We start from the raw sequence: 22,744 nt of genomic DNA, 5'->3' as shown, positions 1-22,744 counted from the left end.
AATTTGTTGGGCAAGCTGGATCTTAAAAGTGCAAATTTAAGTGGGGGTGGTACAAATTTAGCAGACGCATATCATTTACACTATGGGTAACAGAAGACAATAAGATATTGACATAGCACCTTCTGATGTGCCAGTAATATTGTAGAGAGCCAGGCTACCCACATTTGGCAAACTCCTAGTGGAAAACTGCAAAAGCAAGTAAGTACCTAGCAACAACAACAAGGGCTAGAAAGGTGGAAATAATGTCAAGGCAAAGTTGTTGTTTACCAAAGTATTGCATCACTTACAAAAGCAAGTGATGAGGGAAAAGCATTCCAAATGATAAAAACATCGTCTGTCTGTAGCATTTCTATAGAAATCTCATACTGTTTTAAAGGAATCAAACTAGAATACAAAGTACTGTTCAACAAAGTACTTAACCATTCACTCAACTTTAAACACATATTGACCTAGTCAGGATTTAGACATGAGCCTAAAGTTAAGCAATTGTGTAAATGATGAACTTTGATGAACTGGGATTCTATAGCACTGACACATTGTAAGACGTGTGTGTGTGTGTGTGGAGAGTACAAGAGAGTGCCATCCTATTATATTCTAAGTTATAGTGACATCCTATAGACACACGATTTTCTAAGAAGTTTTATAGGTTATTAAAAGTAGATAAGATTTTACTCAAGGGTTTTAAATTACTAGAAGCAAAAACCTAATAAACAAATTGTCCTAGTTCTCTGGAAAGCCTGTTTAAAAATTTCACTGACTGGCCTTCCTGCATGCATACCAGCCGCTGGTTTCTTTACTATTCATTCCATCCAGGAAAAGCACACACCAACTGCAGATGCTTACTCAGTCTGATGAAGTATTTTTTAAACCCAAAAGACTTATTGCTTAATGCATATAGGGCCAGATAATGGGGCTTTACTCACCCACTAACTGCAGTTGGGGCTACTAGCAATTCACACTGGGTGCTGACAGAAGTTACGTTTTGTCATGCATTTGCCCTCTTGAAAGTACTTACAGCTATGTCATGATACAAGTGCACAGCTGCAGAGCACTTTAAGAGAGCCCAATCATGTGACAAATTAACCTTCATACAATGAGGGTTCAGATGAAGGCTCCAATTCACCTACCCCCAATCAAGCTCAGACTGGGAAAGCCCTAGTCCTCAGCTCCCTCTCCTCACTCCCCCCACCCCACCGTGCATACAGCACTGGAGCCATGGGGGAGGCAGGAATGGGGAGAGAAGCTACAAGCAGGCAGCTCCTCCTGGATTGGCTCCTAGGAGCTTGATCCCCCACCCACCCAGCCCAACAGCAAATGTCTGTTGGGTTATGGGTGGTTGGGGGAGGGGTCACTGTAACTCATAGCGCTTTCTGTGAAGCACCATGAGTTACAGTAGCAAGCTGCATGTTTGTCAGTGCCCACTGTGTCATCTGGAGGTGGGGTGTAAGGGCATTAAAGGAGCTTCACTAACCTTCAGAACAGCAAAGTCTATCTCTAGCATTGCTGCCTCAATTATGTCCTGGCTGCCTGGTGAGCGAGTGTACAGGGCTGTAGTCATGCATAACTTCTCTTCCCTTTTACTGGTGAGTGATATATGCCTGCAGTACGGTACCCTAGGGAGTAGTATCCATGTTTCCCAAAACAGAGGAACTGTGGAAACCCCTTTTTTGAACCACAGGAACAGAGGAAAATCCCCTCCCCTCTTCCACTTACAGGCTATCAAAAACTTCAGTGGCAGTTCTCCAAGGTACAGACTGAGAAAAACCCACAACATAAGGGGCTCAGAATTTTCTTCATATATAAGACGACTTTCTGCCCTGAAGTGCCTGCAGTTTAAATAAGACCGGACAAATACAAGACCAGCACAAGGAAATAGTTCCAGAGAGGGCGACTGTAGAGATTATTAATGAAGACAAGAAGAGAGGAGGAACTGTTTGAAGAGACCGACTTATACCCTTAGGTCTGAAAAAGTACCTTCCTGTTTCATCCGTTTACGTTAAATCACCCACAGGGACTGAGCTTTTAGTTAATATGCGCTACACAGCTCAGAAGCACTCTGCCTAGGGATGTGTGTGTGATGCTGCATCCCTTCTTAATTTAAATCTCTGCTGCCTGGCCTTTAAGCTTTTAATTTCATTTGTATTTTCTCCTCGCTGCAGGGCCCTAATTCATCTCTTGCAATACTCTGATTTTGAAACCTGCATTTATTTTGTGTCTAAGAATGATGTTTTATGGAGCTCCATTAGCCCCTGGATTTGTAGAGCATTCAAAGGTACTCAGTCATAAAAGGTGCTTATAAAAAGAAAACTAGGTTTAAAATTAAAAAATGTGACTTCTTTACTTTCTCGGAAGGAAAAAAGAACTTCCCTTTTCAAAGACAAATGTGCATGTAAAAGTATTACTTAAGACTTTAATCCAGAAGTTCCTACATTACAGTTGGCAATGAAGACCAGTTATTTTGGATTGATCTGTTCTGCCAGTTGGCACTGAGAAATTGCCATATGGAAAAATTTCTAGCCATACTGTAAAGAAAAGCTGACAAGGGAAGCCATGTAATTTAAAATGCTGAGTGAATAATGCATCCCTGAGCATCCAGTCAGGTGAACAGCAGGGACAAATAATGTACTCTATACAAGGAGAACCCTCTCAGAGAGTAATACAAGAAAATAATTTCCATGCCATGTTTGTATTTCAAACAACCTATCTAATAAAAATGTAGTATATATGTTTGATTTACAAATAGCAATGTCTAAACGGATGACATGAAGAATATAGAAATAGGAGGTGGAACCAAAGAAATAGAACATACTTTTGTGTCACATGCCTGCAAAGACTGGGTAAACAGTACACTGGTTCAGTTCACAATGTCAGTTGGATTGCACTTGATTAGTAAAGTGACATGCATTCAATTCATTTCATTGAAAAAAAAACATGGTTTAGGACTTTATTTGCATTTTTAGAACCTTATCAATCAGGATTATGTAAAACTGGCAGCTGCTTATAATTATTTTGGGTTTGAGTAGAAATAATTAAAAACATCTGCCTTTATCTTAACACTACCAGACTTAAACCCATGGCTTGGTTTTACCTAACTTCAAAGCTGAAAGCAAAGAATAAAAGAAAGTTCACATGTTACTAACAAATTTTCAGTGATTCATTTATATGTACAACCAGTTATTCCAACAGCCTTCAAACCTTTAATTATCTTTTAAATATATGTAATTTTGGACTGCTAATTAGATGGCAATTTAATGCTCTCACAGGGATTCAGATGCTCTGTCTTTTTTTAAAATGTAAACTCCAATAGGAATAATCATTGGCATTCAAATGACTGAATTCTTCAGTTATTTAAATGAACATGAGGCATTTACACTGTTCAAATCATTTAAATATTCTGCTGTCAGCTACAGCTGTAGAGTTCTACAGAGTCTCTGAATAAAGCAAGGGTAAGTGTAGGTTATCTTACGTTCCAGGCAGGACTCCCCAGAGAGAAATGAGATTTGCTGCTTATGAAAGGCTAACACTGCTTAAGTGGGGCATTAATGTTTCCTCTGAGACTTGGATTTCTCTGTTTTTCTATATTAAGAGAAACAAATTTTCCCAGAATTTACAACTATGAAAGACTTAATACTGGTTTAGCAATCTTTCAATACACTGGGTATTTTAGTTATACACAATGTATCTGGCAGTTAACATTTTAATTTAAACTCGGGGACTTAAGCAGCCAATTTGCCAGCATTTTTAGGTGAGGGTTTTACATTATATGTGCAGCCTTTGTATACCTTCCCCTATTAGGACTGATCTTCAAAAGGAATTCTATAATGATGTGCATCATTTTGAGGAAAGATAGTTCTCTCTTAGATCACGTTTTAGAATGATAAAAAGCAGTATTTATATTCAATTATTCCACATATCACTATTGCTAGCATTCCTGACCTAACATTAGCAGAACACAGAGAATGGAAAAGTTGCATTAGAACTTAGTCTAAATAGGGCAAAAAAGTGAAATTCTGGAAAAGATTCTTAAATTCTAATTCATTTGAGAAATTATCAGATTTGTCCATGAGACATGACACATGCACATTGTCAGATTCAAATACATTAAAACATGTGTGAGCTTCACAACATTCTATATATTTAGTTATCTGTATATATAAAAATAATGTAAGGAAGTTGTCCTCCCCTGATGAGACTGTGCTGGAGTACTCTTCCCTCAACTGGTAAATTAGTAACAAAGCAAAACCCCTCATTCCTATTGAATCAACAGGCCAGATTCTCATTTCAGTAACAGATAGAAAGACCAGAGACTTCAAAAAGTTGACAAAAGTTTTCTTTATTACTGTGAGAATTTATGCAGGAGGTGTCCACATACTCTGAATGATGAAAACCAGTACTGGTCTCTAAGAAAGACTGGTTCAAGATACACCGGTATAACCACAGGATAACTGCATGCAGTACAGCTTAAAAGTGACTTTCTTCAACTTTTCTGTAACTGTCTTATCCTCTCTTCAGAAGTGGCTTCTCTTATGATATCTATACAAACTGGCTAACTAACAGTGGCTAGGCTGAAAGACAACCCATATATAGCTGACGTGCATTAATTATTACATGAATATATAAATTGGAAATAATGTAATTGCAATTCTCTCTCTACCTCCCATACTGTCGAGTATCTGAACAGAAGAGTTAGTAGGTGCATGTAGACATTTATTAATGTATTTTTGCTAATGCACATTAAACTTAGTACCTCTAATGTGAGGTACTAAATAAATGTGCACTAGGCTGCCCTACTTCACAATTCAGCAAAAGCACACACTTTTCTAGTGATGCTTAATGCGAGGAGCCTGTTTTTACTATGTGCATTAGCACGATTTTTGATGTTATGCTTTAATATGCAGTAAAATAGGCTACTGCACATCAAAACACATGTGTAGACATGCCCAGCGTGTCCCTGTGCATGCAGATGGTGTCTACCACAATGAAAGTAAACAGATCATCACTCTATTGTAATAATAATAGACATATGTGCAACTAGGAGAGTAATCTGACCTTACGCGTGTCATTTCATGTATATGAAAGGATTATGGCAAACCACCAAATGCTGCCTTCAGAAACCTAAGTCTCAAACAAATAAGAAATTGTGAATAATGAAATAAAAGCAAAATGATTTTTGAAGGAGAGTCATATTCATTATCAAAATTAATGATTTTCAATCAAAATATGGCAGCCAATAATGTTCTTATAGGGCTGCCTAGATTAAAAAATAAAAACAAACTTGGGGGATAAAACATTAGGAGTTTAGCTCTGATCTCATGTACTACCAATAACATTAAATTAATTTACTTCAGATTTACAATCATTTAAATCAAATCAGAATCAGTTCGAGGAATATTCCTTGTAGCAAAACAGTTCAGAGTTACCAGGAACTAATAATAGTTTACGCATATGTGGCATTTTCATTCAGAAGATTCCCAGACTGCATTATAAGGCATGGGGCTGTTTCTTTTCTAGCTTGACACTCAGTGTGGTTGTACAAATGTAAATGAGAGAAATTTTGGGTGATATAAAACAATAGTGGGGAAAGAGGGGGAGAGAGAGAGATCATGTGCACTCGCAAGCGAAATGCAGTCACTCATGTTAGTAAGACCATATAGTGTCCTTTAGGAGAACAGATTATTTCACCCAGTAAAACTCCCAATTGCTTATTAAGACAATCTTTTATATCAGATGTGGGCTTCTACATCAAATACCATATTTATTAGTATATACGACCTTTACAGACAGTTAGGTTACAGACATCTATTCATTATGCGCAGACATAGTATCTGGAGAACAAACAACAAATAATAATATAGTAGAATCTGTACCAGCCCTGAGAAGCTTGAAGTCTAAATCAAAGAGTTATGAAACTCAACCATGATGGGAAGAACAAGAGTAAATAATGGAAAGGGAATAAAGCCATGAATAGAATGTTATTTTCTAGCAAAAGCAGATGACATAATTTGTTTAGTTTCTTATGTTTATTTGTTGCGGGCTTGCCTATATATACTTTTTCTTCTTAAGAGCACAAAAGAGATTAGTGGTGGAAAGCTGTGTGAAGGAAGTATGAGAGTGAGGCTTCTCTCAGTGTTTACCACAAAGTACATTGCTCCCTTTGCATTAATACAGTATACAATGCTACATACCGAGTGGAGGAATACTTTGATTAGCTACATAAAACTGTGAATCAACTTCTGATATATTTAGATTTTCTTTTATTCTTTCTTTGGAATGCTATTAGTTTCTTTTCGCAAAATATTTGAACTCTATATACCTTTACAAAAGATACACTACAGTTTTTCACAGTAATACTTCAAAACTCTGCCGTACCACTAGAAGAAGTAGTACTATGAAGAGACATGTTTCTTAGCGTAAAATCATTTCCTATTTATAGTACATTAGTGTTATATATTGTACATATAGAATGCAAAGTGCATTACAAAAATGGCTCTCTCATCAGAACAGGAAACATAAGATTTGTTTTCTTTTATATTTTTCTAAATTCTAGTAGAGATGTCTTTCTGCATTCTCCTTACTACAGAATAAAGGATTAGAAACACATTATGTTTCAGTTTTGACTTTCACTTTTTACATGAATCTAACATATTTAAAACAGGCATGATTTCAAGTTACATTCATATCTGTTTTGAATAAACAAAGAAATGACACTGTCTGTTTTCAGTGTCTCAGGAGGAAATGGCACAAAATAGTTACCTTGGCAGTACTAGAGTGCCACCTAATGGCAATTCTTTTTCGGTTCATCACTGGTCTATAACCATAGGGGAAGAGGAAATGCATTGTTCTGACTTGGTGCTCAAAAATCACCATGAAACAGAGAAAAGCTACTTATAATGTACAGTGCTTTTACATGCACACTCTCAGGAAGTATTACAGAGAGAAGACAAGAAAATCTATTGCTAATGTCATGGCTCCTAATTCTCCAAGCATGACTCTAGTAAACTGTTCTCTTCCTAGGATTTACTTCCAGGCATGCCCAGGTAGGGTGTAAAGAGTGGGTTCAGGGTGACGGCAAAAAAGTCAAGCAAAAATAGTCATCTCAGGAAGAGATTAAAGAGTGAGACAGTACAAAGGAAGATGGGCTCAGAAGGGGAACAGAAAAGGAATGAAGATCCAATCAGTTTTTCAAAGCATGTAAATCCTATATGTTAGAAAAATAGCTCTTAACCTAGTGCTTAAGTAGGTGATAGTGTCACCCATGTTATTTTTATTTTCTAAGAGGGTACCACAAATGCTATCCTGTTCACTGTACACCTTGATCTACAAAACCATTTCTCATAGTACTGCAACTGGATTACTCCACCAAGTTATTTGGGATAGAAATGTAATCAAGTTCAACTCTCCTTGAATGGGCCTTTCAATCCCCCCCAACAATAGCCCATCAAACCTTCCCTGCAGCACTTTTTAAAAGGTATTGTGAGAACCTTTGCAGATATTTTAAACTCACTGTGCCCTCCTTACGGTCAGAAATGAGTTTCCCTCCCTGAATTGTGCCTAGCTGTGATTACTCTTAATTACTCTGCCCAAACAACTCACATTACCTTAAATAAAAGCATATTTTACATAACAAGTAGAAAAATTTAAAAAAGCCCAATCGCTCACTAAACTTTAAATAAAATATATGCTCCCCCTCCCCCTCCCCCCTGGACTAATCAGTGCAAGAGCAGTAGCTTTCACTAGGCTCTAAGTTTAATTCAAAAGACACTTGTTAAGTAAGATAAATACTTTATATAATAGAAAATATTTTTCTACAACCAGCAGTGGTGAGCCTGTTTTTGCAGTATTCGATCAGGGAGTTTCTCAAGAAACACTGTGCCTCTCTTTCCCATGCCAGTCCAAAAATAGCAGATATGGCTCAATGGGGTTAGGCAGTCAGAAGTCTATTAGTATACTAGCATCACATCACTTCAAACAAAACTAATGATAATCTAAACCAGTTTGAATCTAGTTGATAACATTTCTGCTTGGATGTAACCCCAAACCATCCAGAATTTTGAGGGAATGTTCTCTGTTAATTATCTCATTCCAGTCCCATATGGTTAATTTAAATTTTGGTTACGGTGAACTTAATGGTAGTTTTGCCACTGGCTTGATGGGCCCAGGATTTGGTCTACAACAATTGTCTAAGGACTCAGTCCAATAATCTGTGCATTACCAGAAGTCTCACTGGAATCAATGAGAATTTTTAAATATCCAGGGATTAAAAGAACCAGATCTGAAAGAAGACTCTTCCCGAAACTGAAATGAATGCCAAGTGAATGTATTGTAGCAAGCCCACTTTAGATGACAGATTATGGGCATGCTTCTCAGTGTTTTCTCCAGGCAGACTGAGGAAGCCTGCAAAATGTGTGGAGCATCATGTCTGCAAGCTCTCTACTCTGCAGGGGCTCAGCATTCAAATGTCTTTTCAGGCACAGGCAATGCATAAGTGGTGCCAGGGAGAGGGGCACAACTCTGTGCTCCTGCTGCAGCTGGGGGGCGGGGAACAACTCATTGCCACCACTGCCAATGCTGGGCTCTGGCTCCAGCCAGGCTATAGCCCCACACCTGTGCTCTGCTGTTGGTACCACCCCCCCCCCCCGACATATCACCAATGTTTTCAGGCATCTCCAGGCAAGTTTCTCTACCAGGAAAACAAACCCGGAGAATTTTTCCAGATTAAATGTGCATACATAGACAGTGATGATCATATACTATGCAATAGTTACATGATCCCCAGAATAGATTTACAGTTTCACAGAAAGGAATAGGTCTCCTTTCTTTTCTATCACCCCAACAGAGGAGTTAATACTAGAACAGTACATAAAAAAGGGAACCTGATTAGTTTGGTACTTTATCCACAGCAAATAGTTAATAATGCTTATATTACATTAATGATCAAATAGCTAAATGAGACCATCTGTTCCTTTCCTCCAGAAAAAATACCAAAAAAGCAGGGGGGAAGAGGGGACTTAATTTAATAACATTCACTGTCTTTCATTAAGGAGTGAATTTTCACTTTTATTTTCCCTTTTCGTTCTCTTTTTCATTCTCCTTCTGTCCAACCCATTCCCATGCAAGATTTTCTTATAATTCTGCCTACCAAGCTCTTTGGGTATCATAGTTTCCACTGACATCTGATATGCTCTGATAAGGGCCTGAAATAGGTGTATATTAATATGAATACACAGTGAAAGAGGAATCAAGAAAAGGCAGTCACTGACTGTGTCTATATGAGATGCTTTACCATGCAGTAGATAAGTCTGTTGCTTTACTGCACAGCAGACTAATCTAAAGATCACCATCTACATGTGCAAATGCTTACTGCACAGCAAATTAGTCTACAGCTCAGTAAATTCACTACCTGCATATGCACAAAGATACACTACAGTATTTACAGCATAGAAAATTTACTGTGCTGTAAAGCCAAATAGCATTAATTGCACACATAGACGCACCTACTGAGTCACTGATTTCAACTTCTCCATCACCACTATCCTCTGTATCATCCTATAGTTAGTCAGGGAGAGGGAAGACTCAGGCACACCAAACTCTCAGTGCATTCCTGGCTTTGGTTTTTCATATAGACTTATGGCACATCTACACCACAGTCAGAAGTGTGACAGAAGCATGTGGAAGCATATTGTCACCACGGGCTAACAACCTGAGTACATATACTAAAACCCACCCCTGGCCCACAAGGACAGCCCATATTGCCATGTCTTTGTGGCTATTGATATTGAAGCTGCAGTCTAAAAGCTGTACATTGGGATGGACTGGGAACAAGATGGAGAATAACATGGAAAATTTGATAATGCCATTACATAAATCAGTATGACAGATCCATCTGAAACACTGGCCACTGTGTCTGAAAAAAAAAAGATATTGTTGAATTTGGGGAAGCAGAAGGAAGGAGGAGTTAGAAAAGAATAATGACCCTGATTAGGGAGATGGAAAAAGATCTCATATGGAAAGAGATTGGAGGTACCCGAGTTATTTTCCTTAGCAAAGAGATGGTTATAAGGGAACATGATTGAAATATATAAAACACTGTACTTGAGAAGCAGGGGCTCTAATTCCTCGGACTGGAAGAATTTATAACTCATCATGATGGAAGTCATTCTATGGACTGTACAGAGGCAAAATAAGGTCTTAGGGCAAAATAGGGGGGATACTGGAGCATTTGTACTCAGCTTTATGGCTGTCCTGGATCTTAGCTTGGAATTTGAAGTTAGGATCTAACGTTTCCTTGTGGGGATGGTAAGAAAAGAGGTGGGTTCATTTGCAAAGACCATTTCCAAGGACCTTATTATTTCTTGCTCTGTAATTTGCTGAATTTACTAAGGTGTCACTCCCCTTCCTACATGCTTGTGACAATTTCTATTCCAGAAACATATGATATATGTAAAAGAAGAGAAATTTTCCTAGCTATATAACACGTGCACTGAGATCATTTCTTTTAGAATTCCTTTAAACATACTATAACATCCAGTTTGCTTAGTGGCTCATCTCTATGCAAAATTTGCTGAGAAAGAAGCTATTCCATTGACGCATGTAAGTTTCAAGGTTGATCTTTTCATTTGCTTTCCTCTAGTCAAATAATAAATTAGGAAACAATCAGGGCAAATACAAATGTTAATTGACTGTGTAATTCCTAACTCAAATGTTAGACAGACAAAATGTTTGTGCTGACTGAAAATGCAGGATGTGCTAATGACTTCATAAATCATACGTTTCAATAATTTTAATTTATTTATATATTAAATTAGCCATCCAATTAATATTGCTGTTTTCTCTTAAAATATTGTTGAAATCAGATATTAACATAAGTGTCTACTTGAGAAGTACATATGGCATCCATATGTATGCTACACTGAATTCATTAATACCAATGCTTTACTGAGGGTTGATGGTGATGGAACACTTGCAAGCAATGTTCCTAAACAATGATGCAATCAGGAATGAAGCTATACTCCAGGGTGTTACATCAATAAACATTTGCATAATGGGCCCTTTTCTTTTTCTTTTTTGATTAATGCAAACAAGACAATAAGGGAAATAGAGATGAACTTTTCTTCTATTTCTCTTTTACTTAAAAAAAATCCCTTATGTCCCCCTATTTTACTAAAAATGTGTTTTATTGAAATTTCTGTATGTATTTTAAATTAGCTTTAACACTTTAACATGACAAATAGGTGTTATTACATGGTAATAAAGCATTCCAATTCAATGTAAAATGCACATAATTATAGCAATTTTTGGCTTGGCTTTTCTGCAGTAATGGAGGTCTGTATCTTTTACAGAACAACTTGTATATTTATATATAATGGAATTATTTGTGTTAACATTCATTTCTAGTCCATGGTTGAATTTACTAAGTATTATACTCAATGTTCTGTGTTCAAAAGCAGTGTTTCTCAAAAGCATGAGACTATTCTATTTTGATTTTCATTACCAATATTATATCCTTTATACATTACAACAAAAGGAACTATAATGTCTACAACTGCACAGACTAGGCTAGCAAATAGTATTCTTACCAAAGGCCTGAGCTCTGGATGAGTTAAAATGTATCCGTTGTTTGTAATTGCAAAAGCATATCCATGAATACCTAACTGTAAGAATAAATGAGAGAAGAGTATTAATTAGTCTGGTCTCCAGTGATTTCTGAAACAAAAGAGCAGACAAACATTTAGCCATTTATGGTTTAAACCTGGCATTCATAATCCTTATCAGTGTAATATTTCATTAAAATGAATGCAAAGCACCGATCCTTGACATTTTGTGAAAATGAAAACCTGCCATTGTAATGAACTTGGTAAATAGCATAATTTAAAAATGTCACACACACATGCATATGTACTTGCTATCCAAGGCACTTATTTCTTTAAATAGAAAAAAAGTTGTCAAAAAAGTATAAAATGAAAGCATAATGGATGAGAGGTGATATACTATATGCTAAAACAAAGGGACACTGGAGCTTAGGAAACTCACACTTACGTATGAATTTCTAGGTTCTGCTCACCTGCTTTATATCAATGGTCCCATTACACAAATGGAACCATCAAAATCAATGGGATTGCTTGCATAAGTGCACTGGGCAAGTGGTGGCATACTATTCAAGACATTTACATCTATCAGTCTTCAAACTATGTAATCTCTAAATGTTTTTAAGTTGACTACTACAGTCACAAAACCAGGATTATTTCTAATAAGGAAACTCATGCAATTTTCATTTTTGCACAAAAAAGTACTATGGGAAATCATCTGAGAACAATAAAGTGTTAGACAAGGCTAAAAAGTATATGTAACCCAATATAGCACTACACTTACTTAAATAACAATCCTTGCCCTTTTGACAGTATTTCTATTACAAAGCAGATTGCAGCTACTGACTTCAATAAATACCTGCAAATCACTGATGTGTTCATTAACACATTCCTTACCATAAATTTGCAGCTGATAAAGTATCTTTTGGTAGCTGTGATATATATATCCCATCCTATATATATCCCATCTTTACCAAAGGAAGGATTTTTTTATATATAAACATATATAGGCATAGATGTATATTGTGTATGTGTATGTATGTATACATAGGGCGTGTCCACACATGCAAGCATGTGTACTTGCAGCAGCTCAAATAGAAGTGCTGCAAATTTGAGCCGGGGCTTTTTGCTTCAGCGCATGTGCTTGGAAATGCACTTTGTTGTGGAGCAAACTGTGCCACTTGGGGCAAAATAACCCTGCCTGGCTCCTTCCGGATCTTCAGCCAGGTGGAGCTAGAGCCCAGGGCCAGCACCTATGCTGTCCCCAGAAGTATAAAAAGATGCCCTGTCCTGGCCCCAGCAGCATAAAAAGTCACCCTGGCAAGTAGCTCAGGGCTACTAGCTCTCAGGAGCTTCTGGGGCCCAGCCAATTGGTACCCAGGGAAACAACCCCTTGTGCCAGCTGGACTACTGAAGCAGACCTGAGAGTTCCCTGCACCTTCTACCCACTGCAGCAGTCTGGCAGTGGGGGATGCTGCCTGGCTGTGACCTGCTGCGCATCTGCCAGACTCAGATGGGGAATGCAGAGCCAGTAGAGGCATCTGCCCCTCTGACCCAGCTGCCAGTGGGCTGTGGCTGCAGGGTTAGCCTTTGTGCAGCACTACTGCCATTTGTGCCTGGCCATCTGGGAAGCTATAACCCAGAAGATGTTCCAGGTGTGGTGGCCAGCTTTGAACTGTCAAAGCATATCCCCCTGGCCCCATTTGGCCAGGAGGTCAGCCACAGCCAGCTGGGTCCAAAGTGCTAGGTCTGAGCAGGCAGGGTCCTGCCACTGGCCTCCCTAGCAGGAATTTTGGTGTTCCTCTTGGAAAACTGAAAAACCCCTGATAAAAAAATTCCAAAGCCACTCTGTAAAATACCCCAAAATCCATGTTCCTCCACAAATAAAACAAAAGACCACTATAAAAAGACAGAGAGCAAGACAGAGACATTGATCACTTGGACAATGTTTTATTGATATATCTTACAGTGTTAAAGCAAGTCTCTTCTCATAATAATGAAGTGGGCCCCACCCCCGCAACTTGCACCCCTGGGTCCCCATGGCTACCCCCACAGCCTCAGGCACCATCACTTAAAAAAAGAAACCAGAAAAAAAAACAGGAAAAAAAATGGGAAAAAAAAGCCTCCTCTGCTTACCTTAGAAGCAGGGGTCGGGGGGGGCTCCATGGCCTCCTGGCAGAGCCCCCTGGGGCAGCACAGGGCAGCGGGGGGGCAGCAGGGCCCAGGCTGGGGCTGTCACCCTGCCCCGCACTGTACGGGCGGGGCCCAGTCAGCCAGATGGCAGGTAGTGCAAGGTCTTTTTAATTTGTTTTTTTAAACAATGCAGTGGGGGGGGGCAGGGATCAGGGGGGCTTGGAGGGACGGGGCCAGCCAGGGCAAAGGTCAGGGGCCCCAGGGGGCTGGCAGAGGTACAGGCCGGCTGCAGCAGGGGTCGGGGGCTTTGGGGGGGGATTAGCGGGGGAGTGGGTGGGGCCATCAGGGGTCCCCCCCATGGTCCCCTCCCCCCTCCTCCAGCCCCCCTCACCCTTTACTCACCGGGACCGGGGCCCTGGTGCTGAAACATGCGGCCTCGCCGGCCGTGTGTTTCAGCACCAGGGCAAGGGCCAACCATAGAGACTCTCTGGCAGCCAGAGCATCTCCATGGAGGACCCCGCCTCTGGCTGCCTCAGGTCCCTGACTGTGCCCTGCTCTGCTTTTTTAAAAATCCATTTTTTTAGACCCCTGGATATCCAGGGGTCTAATTTTCTCATTTTTTTGTTTCCACATGTGCCTGTTGCTCCACCTCAAAGGGGTTTGACATGGGGCAAGAGGCACATGCACATTCATCTGGACATGCCCATAGTGTGTATATACAGTATTTGCATATATATATATATATATATGCATATATACATTTATGTATATATGTGCGTATATATATGGTGTGTGTATACACAGTGTGTGTGTGTGTGTGTGTGTGAAAAATCACTATTCTTTTTTTCAGTGAGCTATTTTAACTCTGAGCCACTATACTGCAGCACAGTGGTTCTCAACCTTTTTAGACCCAATGTACTCCTTGAAAGACTCCAGGCAGTCTTTGGAAAATTCTAACTTTGTTTTCACTCTCTTTTTGCAACACTGACAAGTACAAAGTGATGCACCTGGGGAGGAACAACCGGCACTATGCCTACAGGTTGGGGAACTCCCTTCTTGTTGAACTGGCTCCTTGAAAATATGTCTGTCACAAAATGACCTGGGTAAAAATGTTAATATTCTGAAGTCAGACCCATTTCTCACAGAAATAACCAGAAGAGCATGTTTGAAGATTTTTGTAATTTACTAAAAATATAAACCTCAACATGACATTATAGCTCCATCAGAGAGAGCTCATATCTGATTGCAATTTATGCTGTATCTCTCTAAGAATGATCAAATATATTCAGCTGTATCTGTTATAAAAAAGATTGCTTCATAAATTAGTAGCTGTAATAAGCTTTACTAAAGGGTAATAGAAGGTGATAGGCTCTTGGCATTTCTTCATACAGCAAGAAGAAACAAAGCCGTCTTGTCCATATTTTCCCTATTACATTATAATAAATGAACTTTTATGTAATTAAATATCAGCCCTCAATCATAATCGTCTTTGTTGATAATTGTGGACTGAAGTCCAAACAAGGAAAGTCAGGTAAGGAAATAAATGTGGGTGGTACACTTTAGAAAAAAATATTTATCTGTCCTAAGTGTTGTCTGTGTCCAAATGTAGTACTTCATTGTAGTTTGTACAGTACTTGAAGACTGTTTGTGCTTAAAATGTTACTTCTGTTTGGAAAGATACTATTGCTTTCAGTATCCACTATTTTAAATATAAGGGATCTCTTGGAAACTGATAGACCATTTCAAAAAGAAAGAAATTTGGTGTGACTACAGCATCATGTAAAAACTAAATATGCTTAGAGTTAAATCTCGCTGTCCTTATTCTGCACAAAAGCCCATTGAAAATCAATGGACGTTTTACCAGCACAAATACTGATAGGGATAACTCATTGCGATTATCCATATTTCTCTGCCCAAATTCCATCTCATCCAAGCTAACAGATTTTTAGGTTTTCAGAAATTTCATCCTCATACCAAAGTTATCAAATAAATGAAACAAAGTATACATTGCATCTGCATGAATGGATTCTATGGATAGTCACACTCTACCACTAGAAGAAAGCTGTTTTGCATACTACAGCCTGAAAATGGGAGTTTTAAGTCAAACCATTTTGCTGCTTTAACTGTACTACATGGTAGTCAGTGTCTGTTGCAATAATCTTCTGTCACATACCATAGTGGTATAAAGTGCACATTTTAATGACAATTCAAATGCTTAGAAAGAGGAGCAAATCCTGCCTGAATAGAATCAGACTGTCTTTAAAATCCAGTACAATTAAAACAAAGCTCCTTATAGTTTCCCAGTGAACCTTTTCCTGCTAGTTTTTATTTTTATCACTGCACACACGAACACCTGCTACTCAGGCCCATAACAAGGGGAATTCTTTTCAACACTTACCTCTTTCTAGGTTCACAAATCCAAGATATCTCTAAATTTTGCATGCTATTTCCATATAACCTCTATGTTGAGGAGAGATTGAAAGAAATAGGCATATTCCAGTTGCAGAAGTGGCAATTAAAAGAGGATGTGATACCAGTCTTCAAATATATGAAGGTGTGCCATAAAGAAGAGGAAGACTGCCTTTTTTTCACTGATGCAGGATGTGGACCTACAGCTCGGAGTTACAGCCAGTTAGGTTTAAGCTGCATATCAGGAAAAGCTTCTTGACTGTTAGAACAGTGAGGCCATGAAACAGACTGCCTACAGAAACTGTAGACTCTCCATTGTAATAATGAAAAGAGCTCCGCAACCTAAAGCAAATGGATATTGGAGATGACCATATTCAGCAGCAGAATGAAGCCAAGCTCTACAGCAGGATTAGTTATGAAAGAAGAATCAAGGAGCTGAGATGAGCTATATAGGTGGCATAGAAAAGGGAGTTCTGACTGTCCATAAAGAGGGTGTGATGTGTGGAGTTATGTTTGCTATCCCCATTTGCACAGCATAATGGAGAGTGTTTGGTATTTCCCATGCTTCTGGACTTTGCTGGTTGTCACACAGAGCCAGGAAGGAATTTATTTCCCCTTGCTGTTGCTTCATATGTCAGAAGGTTATTCCTCAGAGGCACTGTGTATTGGCTACAGCCAACACTGGGGATTTTGAATTGGATGTGCCAGAACTAAAACTCAGAGATTCTTGGTTAGAGGATCTTGACCCACAGCGTCAAACCAATAATCACATTTGGGATCAGGAAGGAATTTTATTTCATGGTCACAATGGTACAGAGTGTAGGTGTTTTGCCTTCCTCTGTGGCAAAGGGCATGGTCCTCTTCCTTGGATCTCTCAAATGCATTTTAATGATATTTGCAGCAGCACAACACTGACCACCGTTGTCTCTCTGCTTTACCTCTCATTGGTTAGAGTGCTATGCCTTGTAGCCTCAGGTGACATATAGGGGGTGTACAGGGATGCATGTGCACCTCCTGAAAGTGCTGGTGATGGGTGGGGGGGCAGGCCCTCCCCCCCCTCAAGAAGTGCCACCAGCACTTCCAGACTCAACCTCCAGCTGCAAGGGGGATTCCCCCCACTGCCAACACCACTGTGGCTGCCTGTGGACCATCCCTGCTTGGCCTGCCCTCACTGCTGACGTCAGCATGGCTGCTTGTGGGTGGTTTCTGCTTGCCTCTGCCACGCCCCTGGTGCTGACACTGCCTGCAGGCAATCACTGTGCCCTTCAAGCCTTGGGAGGCATGTGTTGCCTATGCTTATAACTGTGTGTCAGGGTTCATTGTGTAGTTTTAGTAACAGGTTAGACAAGGTTTTGAATGGGATGGTTTGCATAGGGATGATCCTGCCTCAAATAGGGGGTTGAGACTAGATGACCTTCAGAGGTGCCTTTTAGCCCTGCTTTTCTATGATCCTACACTAGGGCCTTTCCTATTTGACCACACAGATAAAACTATCCAGTTCTTATCATCTTGCATATCGATTACTGAAACAGCCTTCTTTCTGGCTTTGATAAATCAATATTTGCCTCGGATCATTTCGTAGCCTGCCCATCATGTCATCCCTTTCGTTGCACCTCTCCAATAGTTTTCCCTTTCTGGGTTAACCCAGAGGGCTGGATTCAAATAGCCCAAGACAAATAAGCTGTCTCTGCCCATCTATACCTATACTTTGTAACTGCTACCCTGCTTCCTGTTCTTTAAGAAGACAACATCTCAGGATCAATCTGTCAACTATGAGCATGTCTACCATGCCCCAGTATAGGGAATGCTGCAGTGAGATATAAAGCGCCTACCCCATCACTGCATCTCCCCAAACTAGAAACAGCATCACCAGCTTAGTGAAGTACTCGGCACACAGGGATTCTCCCTGGCATGCACCCAGCATCACATAGCTCTGTCAATACAATTATTACATGCTATACTTTGCTACTCCATTAATGGATTTATCATGAACAGAGGTTGCCTCTGGTGTCAAATTACTTGGTTATTCTGTTGCAAAAAAAAAAAAAAATCAATTTAAGATTAGAGTGAAACCATAAATTTAATTTTTACTTGTGACTGAAACATGATTATAATATAGCATATCAGAGGCAGAGAACTGCTGAATTAATAATGTACTATATCTAACAATTCAAAAGTATCACCACCTTTGCATTCATCTGAAACATATTTTTGCAAATTTACAAATGATTCAAGATCAGATCATTTATTCTGCCTGATCTATTTTATTCATAGTTCTTTTTCAAGAGTTTTTTTTGTAAGAGGCAACTATAATTTTGCAAAACTAAGTATTGGGGAACACCTAAAATACATTAAACAAGAAAGACAATGGCAGTAAGCTGTCTCAGCAGGCTGTAACAAGTCTATGAAAAATAGCACTAGTTTTTACTCAGTGTTTAGGATTAACTCAGGACAGAGGAGATTCAAGACAATAAGAATTAAGCAGTGCTGGAAGTCATGTTAATAACTGAATTAGTACCTCCATAAAGATCTTTGAAATGTAATTCTGATTATTTTGTGAGAGATACTTTAGAATGGAATCATGTTGGTGATTTTATTAAATTCAGTCTTTAATGACTCCCTTCCAGCCCTAAACTTCTGTGAATCTGTGAATATTAATTGGTAGAGTATAAAAGCTTGAATAATTTAGAACGCTATAACACAAATTAACTGACACCTGCCATTCAGGTGACGGGATTCACCTCCAAGGAGGATTACTCCGCGCTGGTCCGGTCCTGCAGGGACCAAACCAGGAAAGCCAAGGCTGCAACTGAACTCCAACTAGCTTCAGGCATCAAGGACAACAAAAAGTCCTTTTTCAGATACATGGGGAGCCGGAGGAAAAGCAAGGGCAATGTTGGACCCCTGCTAAACCAGATGGGGCAACTGACAACTGACGCCCAGGAAAAAGCCAACCTATTAAATAGGTACTTTGCGTCAGTCTTTCATCAGTCACATGGGATGCCCATGCCTGCTATGGGACAGGGAAATCTGGGTGAGGGGGATCCCCTACCCTCCATCAATGCTGACCTCGTGAAGGAACACCTTGAGAAGCTGGATACCTTCAAGTCAGCCGGCCCTGACAATCTGCACCCCAGGGTACTCAAGGAGCTGGCGAGCGTCATAGCCCAGCCCCTGGCACGGATCTTTGAAAACTCCTGGCACTCTGGTGTAGTGCCCGAAGACTGGAAGAAGGCCAACGTGGTGCCGATCTTCAAGAAAGGGAGGAGAGTGGATCCGGCTAACTACAGGCCCATTAGCCTGACTTCTATCCTGGGGAAGATCTTAGAAAAGTTTGTTAAGGAGGCCATCCTTGAGGGACTGGCCCAGGCTAACATTCTAAGGGACAGCCAGCACGGGTTTGTTGCGGGTAGGTCTTGTTTGACCAATCTCATTTCCTTCTATGACCAAGTGACCTATCACCTGGACAAGGGAGAAGAGATTGATGTCATATATCTTGACTTCAAAAAAGCTTTTGATCTGGTATCCCATGATCACCTCTTGGCCAAACTGGCCAGTTGTGGCCTTGGCTCCACCACGATCTGCTGGCTGGGAAATTGGCTTCGTGGTCGGACCCAGAGGGCTGTGATTAATGGCAGTCACTCGTCATGGTGCCCTGTCACCAGTGGGGTCCCTCAAGGCTCTGTCCTGGGACCCATACTGTTCAACATCTTCATTAACGATGTGGACATTGGAGTCAGGAGTGGACTGGCCAAGTTCACCGATGACACCAAACTTTGGGGCAAAGCATCCATGCCAGAAGATAGGCGGGTGATCCAGGCTGACCTGGACAAGCTCAGCAAATGGGCAGACGAGAACCTGATGGTGTTTAACTCCGATAAATGCAAGGTTCTCCACCTTGGGAGGAAAAACCTGCAGCATCCTTATAGGCTCGGCAGTGTTACGTTGGTTAGCACTACAGAAGAAAAAGACTTGGGGGTCATCATTGACCACAAGATGAACATGAGCCTCCAATGCGATGCTGCGGCTAGTAAAGCAACCAAAATGCTGGCGTGCATCCATAGATGTTTTTCGAGCAAATCCCAGGACGTCATTCTCCCCTTGTACTCGGCCTTGGTGAGGCCGCAGCTGGAGTACTGCGTCCAGTTTTGGGACCCACAATTCAAAAAGGATGTGGAGAAGCTTGAGAGAGTCCAGAGGAGAGCCACGCACACGATCAGAGGTCAGGAAAACAGATCTTACGATGATAGGCTGAGAGCCATGGGACTCTTTAGCCTGGAAAAGCGTAGGCTCAGGGGTGATCTGATGGCCACCTATAAGTTTATCAGGGTGACCACCAGGATCTGGGGGAACGTCTGTTCACCAGAGCGCCCCAAGGGATGACGAGGTCGAACGGTCACAAACTCCTGCAAGACCGTTTCAGGCTGGACATAAGGAAGAATTTCTTTACTGTCCGAGCCCCCAAGGTCTGGAACAGTCTGCCAGCGGAGGTGGTTCAAGCACCTACATTGAACACCTTCAAGAGTAAATTGGATGCTTATCTTGCTGGGATCCTATGACCCCAGCTGACTTCCTGCCCTTTGGGCAGAGGGCTGGACTTAATGATCTCCCGAGGTCCCTTCCAGCCCTAATGTCTATGAAATCTATGAAATCTATGAAATTTGGAGCGAATCATTAAAGCAACAAAGCTAGGACTCCCAGGACAAAATCAGAGAGGTAAAAAGGGCTACTAAGGATTTGCCTTAAAATCATTTTGTATGGAATTTGTGTCCTGAATTCCATTTTTGATTCTGTCATTAATTTTCATATACAAATTGGATGCTAAATAATTGTAAGATATTGTTAATTCCATTCTATACTGTATGTTACATTTGAAATTGTATGAGAATTACCTTATATTTTGGAATTGTCTTTAAAAGTTCTTTAACTGGTACATCTGTGCCAACCACACCCAGAAGAATCCCTTTCGATCTCTATTTGAAAATGAAAATGAAAAAAACACAGATCACTCAGAAGAGTAAACAATCACTGTCAAAACAATGCATGCCATCAACAACTGTTTTCACTTTACAGAAACTATATTAAAGTGAACAGATAACAACCTCATTCTACATACTATTTAAAAATCTAATGGATGGTTGCAGCTAATCTGGTCACCACCCTCTCCCCTCCCCTCCCCCCCATGCCCTGTAGCTTCCTTTCCTTATCCTGCAAATGAAAACAAGGAAGCAGGTGAAGTTTCAGGAGATAAAGAGCCCCTCAATTAAACACTTCTGTATGTGAAGTAGCTTTAAGATGAAAAGCTACAGATAAAAATTTGACATATCCTCTTCTGTCCCAATTTATACTGCCATTAGGTAGTCACAAGAGAAGGATTAAACATTGAGGGAGAAGTGCACATAATTACCTTTAATAATTTATCAGGTTTTAAAACAAGAAAGATATAACTACATATAAACACATCTGTGTACTTTGCTAATGCACTGGACAGTTCTGATGAAAGCAAGTGAATTTGAAAATGAGAAGGGATATAGATTTCTTGGTGCAAGGAAGGTAATGTAGAAGTAAGTTCCACACAGGTGGAACTAATAGCACTGGATCACATTTATCATCTGGGTGATTCTCTCCTAATCATAACAGCATTAACCTTTAATTTTGGTACCTACAGGGTTTCTAGACTAATTTTTTGTACATAAAGATATCTACCATCTAAAATCTACCAATAAAATCTACCAATTTTATTCTAACAACATGTGCAAATGGCTAATAAAATAGCAACCACAGCAATAATAAGAATAAGAATAACAACCATGACAAAAAAGAACCCCAAGCAGGCCAAAATCCCATTAGGCTCCTGGAAGTTGCTAACTTTCACTGTAGTCAGTAGAGTATCACATGGTAGGAATATAATTTGAATACTTACAGTCTCATTTTGCTTACTAAATACTGGCATGGCAACAGTAGTCATCAAAACCAATCCCTGATCATCAGCAAGCTATATTTGAAAAGAAATAGATATTACCTCTAAGAATCTTCTGCATATTAGTGACTCATAATTATACACAAATTCTTCATTTCAACTGAAATTAGACATTCAGGGCTTCTATACATGTGCAGGGAGGCTGATCCAAGGCGCTGTAATTACAGGACGTTGGAGCAGACTAAATTAATCAAATCTGCTGGATTGTGGTAACTGGAGCACTCTAGCATCACATTTTTCAGTGCAGGGATGCTGATACACGGCAGTGGGGGCACTTTAACTGAAGCTCATTTAACCGGCTTTAGTTAAAGCACCCCCACCACCATTTTTCAGTGTGGTGACATTGATACACAAAACACTCTGAGCACATTAATTAAGATGACTCTCGAAGCCACGCTAATTAAAGTGCCCCCCACTTCCCCCCAGAGCATGTCTATAAATACCCTCTATTTAAATGAGTTCTTCAATGTTAAAACATGAATCCAGCAATGCCCCCATTTCCATCCCCAACAGTGCCCCACCACACATCAACCTTGCCACCCTGGGTGATGCCTGGCCAGGGTATCTTTGCTGGAGTCTCCCAAGAGAGATACTGGGAGCTGAAATGAGAGTTATGGAAGCAACATGTGTAACAGCC

General features: G+C 40.1%; 1 protein-coding gene across 4 annotated transcripts in view; it reads right to left on the bottom strand.

Moving 5' to 3' along the window:
• Positions 1-22,744, bottom strand: part of CACNA2D3 (calcium voltage-gated channel auxiliary subunit alpha2delta 3) — an 891,165-nt gene that overhangs the window by 173,893 nt on the left and 694,528 nt on the right. For all 4 annotated transcript variants that reach the window (XR_016438419.1, XM_090021142.1, XM_090021141.1 and 1 more), the window contains 3 exons: positions 22,051-22,122; positions 21,020-21,100; positions 11,577-11,651 (listed from right to left, as the gene is read on the bottom strand). Coding sequence is in view for 3 of the 4 variants with exons in the window: in XM_090021142.1 (XP_089877268.1) it covers positions 11,577-11,651; positions 21,020-21,100; positions 22,051-22,122 (228 nt within the window). In the remaining variant the exon portion in view is untranslated. The remainder of the gene's footprint in view (positions 1-11,576; positions 11,652-21,019; positions 21,101-22,050; positions 22,123-22,744) is intronic.

The sequence above is a fragment of the Crocodylus siamensis genome, chromosome 11, assembly GCF_052110815.1.
Source record: "Crocodylus siamensis isolate JL-2025a chromosome 11, ASM5211081v1, whole genome shotgun sequence".
In the NCBI taxonomy this organism is placed as follows: domain Eukaryota; kingdom Metazoa; phylum Chordata; order Crocodylia; family Crocodylidae; genus Crocodylus; species Crocodylus siamensis.
This window is presented reverse-complemented; position numbering and strand designations above follow the sequence as displayed.